Source organism: Atta colombica, unplaced genomic scaffold (assembly GCF_001594045.1).
Source record: "Atta colombica isolate Treedump-2 unplaced genomic scaffold, Acol1.0 scaffold100, whole genome shotgun sequence".
Taxonomy (NCBI): domain Eukaryota; kingdom Metazoa; phylum Arthropoda; class Insecta; order Hymenoptera; family Formicidae; genus Atta; species Atta colombica.
Window position 1 is genome coordinate 632432 of NW_017259185.1, and position 2815 is coordinate 635246.

The 2815-nt window shown below is 33.1% G+C and overlaps 1 protein-coding gene across 1 annotated transcript in view; it reads right to left on the reverse strand.

The window, feature by feature from the left end:
• LOC108686367 overlaps positions 1 to 2815 on the reverse strand; it is a 44504-nt gene that overhangs the window by 40845 nt on the left and 844 nt on the right. The window contains exon 2 of the mRNA XM_018191638.1: positions 2432 to 2525. Coding sequence (XP_018047127.1) covers positions 2432 to 2525 — 94 coding nt within the window. The remainder of the gene's footprint in view (positions 1 to 2431; positions 2526 to 2815) is intronic.

Consider the following 2815-nt stretch of genomic DNA (forward strand, 5'->3'; position numbering starts at 1 on the left):
TATTAACGCAAATTAATGTTTCATCAAATGTTCTACTATAAGAATTTTTCGTTTTTCGATCTATTATTTCTTCGTCTATTATAGGACTTTGGAGAAGATGTATTTGCTTTCAATGCAGTTTAGCAAGAGGCAAGGAACAGGACCACCGGTCATTGATAGTAGTTCTACCAGCAATCCACCGATGTTCATAAATCAGCATGGGGAATACGTATGAGATAATGATGAGGGACGAAGACGATGATGAAGAGTCTATGTAGAAGCGTCTGCATGTTACCACCGGGACAACTGATACAGCAGGCGATCGAGAATTTACGACGCGCGATAGTATCGAAATGGAAAGTCATAGGCCGTCTTTAGAATTACAGAAGGTTTATGGTCTAACCAGTGTGACTGATAATCAGCAAAATTGAATGACAGTTAGAAAATTGGATGTCTGCTAAATGTCGAGGTCGTAGAGTTATTATACAAAAACTTTAATTATTCATTATATTATGCGTGTATGTAAATATAAATATATATTGTATGTACATATATGTGTATCCGCATTTCTGAACTGATATAAAGAATATATAAGAATGAAGATGATGATGAAGAATTTCTAGGAGTGTTTAAACGATATGGACGAAGCTGCCGATACGGGTAATTGAGAATTTATAGACTACGATGCTATCGAAAAGAAAAGTTACGGACTGCGTTTAGAATCACGGAGTATTTATGGACGTAGTCCATTATAGTATCGCGATATAGTTTCCACAATTTCTCTTATGTTAATTTACATTTTCTAAGTTGCTATTAAAAGACATAGATTGTTATAGACAATACCAGTATGACTAGATGCTTATAATATTCAGAACCTCGATAACTGAATCTTAATGTAAGAAAGAAAAATGAGAGAGAGAGAGAGAGAGAGAGAGAGAGAGAGAGAGAGAGAGAGAGAGAGAGAAACCCTTTCTGCACTAATTTCATTTAATATTAATTGAAGGAAAAAATCCTTTAAAAATACTTTCCTCAAGCTTGATAATATCGTATAGTATTTTTACGTTACCGTTTTATGAATTATGACATTTTTAGGAAATCGATATAAACGTAACATGAGGAAGATGACCACATTACGCGATAATTGCAGCGATTACATGATTAATGTATTGTTAAAAATGTCATAATTCTATTTCAAAAGTGTCCTTGCCTTTCATATTTATGATCGATTATACGATCGATGTATACGTCGAAATGTAATACGTCGAAATTACTTACCGATGTAAGAAAACCTAAATTGAAAAGAAATATTAGAACAAGATAATGTTAATTCTGATAATATATAATTTGTTGAATATTCGTTCATCATGTATGTTTGTAACTGCGTAATAACTATAAATGGTGCGCGATATTACTTTTAACGCTTCAACGATACGAGAAATAACGATAATCGATTTTCCATCTAGCAACAACTTCTCGAACTGCACTGATAATGAGAACGCATGATTTCTGTATATTTCAGGCGAAGCATACGCAACGTTATTCTACTTTCTAAGTTATTATTGGATTAATTTCTCCTGTACAAGATAATTTTAACTTTGAATTTATAATCAGAGGATTATTTTTTTATACGATAACGTCAGTTAACAATGACTCAATTAAAAAAGGTCAGGTTGCCTATTATACGTTAAAAGACTGGATTCGAGGCTAAATGAGGCCTTTGTATCGTACATCACACGCGAGCTTTATGGAGCTTCGTATAATTCAGTGTCAGTTACATTGTTTCAGTACCGTATGTCATTAAGTCTCTGAATAACGACAATGGATTGAATAATCCTGTAAGAGCGTTTGATGGATTACAGTTACTTTCTTTCTGAACAGAAAGTTACCGCGAATCTGTCAAAATACGCAAATGTAGACAATATCATTATGATGCTCAAGCTTTTAAAAGTTACAAAATAAGTATCAAAGTAAAAAGAATAAAATAAGAAAAGAATCTTTTAATTATTTAAATAATATTGATGAAAAAAATACGCAAAATAGGCATTCAAATTATTTATCCTTTTCTCTTCCTTATAGGCTGAGAATCTGAAATTTGATAATCTTAAAGTCGATTTCAAAATTAAAATCGAAACAATATATTTTCTGTATATTTTGTACATTAATGCGTTAATCCGTTTATAAGTCTGTTTAAGTCTTCAATTACTGAAACAGGAAGCATCAATCGTTTATAAAACTGGTACCTAATCTATTACATGCTTTTTCCATCTTTCTTATTAAATTTATAATTAAGAAATTTGCAATTGCACAACATCCTGCAAACTAGCACCGGCAAACTGACAAGCTTTTCTGCCAGAGGTATTTACTGATTATATATCCCAATTATATGAAATATTGATAAGATCATACAAATGTATGCAATCAGACTTAAGTTTGATATTAATGCGAAACTTACCAACGAGACGGATCGTTGCTGAAGCTTGAGACCCAGGTCTTCTTTTTCGTCTCCGCAGTCGGTTGTATAGAACAGCACGCTCTTCTTAGATCCCCTGGAAATCAACCCTCGTTAATGTCTCTGGCGGACAAGAAGAAGCGGGTCTTGTGCCTTAGATCTCTAAGTCCACTTTATGAGACAGGAACATGAGCTAGAATTCCGCGGTATAATCTGATTAGACTGAGAACCATAATTCGATCGATAATCTGATCGGATATTCTCCCATGAGACGCTACTCGCGACCAACAATATTACAGTAGCGGTGATTTAAACAAAAGTTCGATACAATAAACATAGCGGAAGGGTCAAGATTCATTATTGCATATATATATATATATATATATA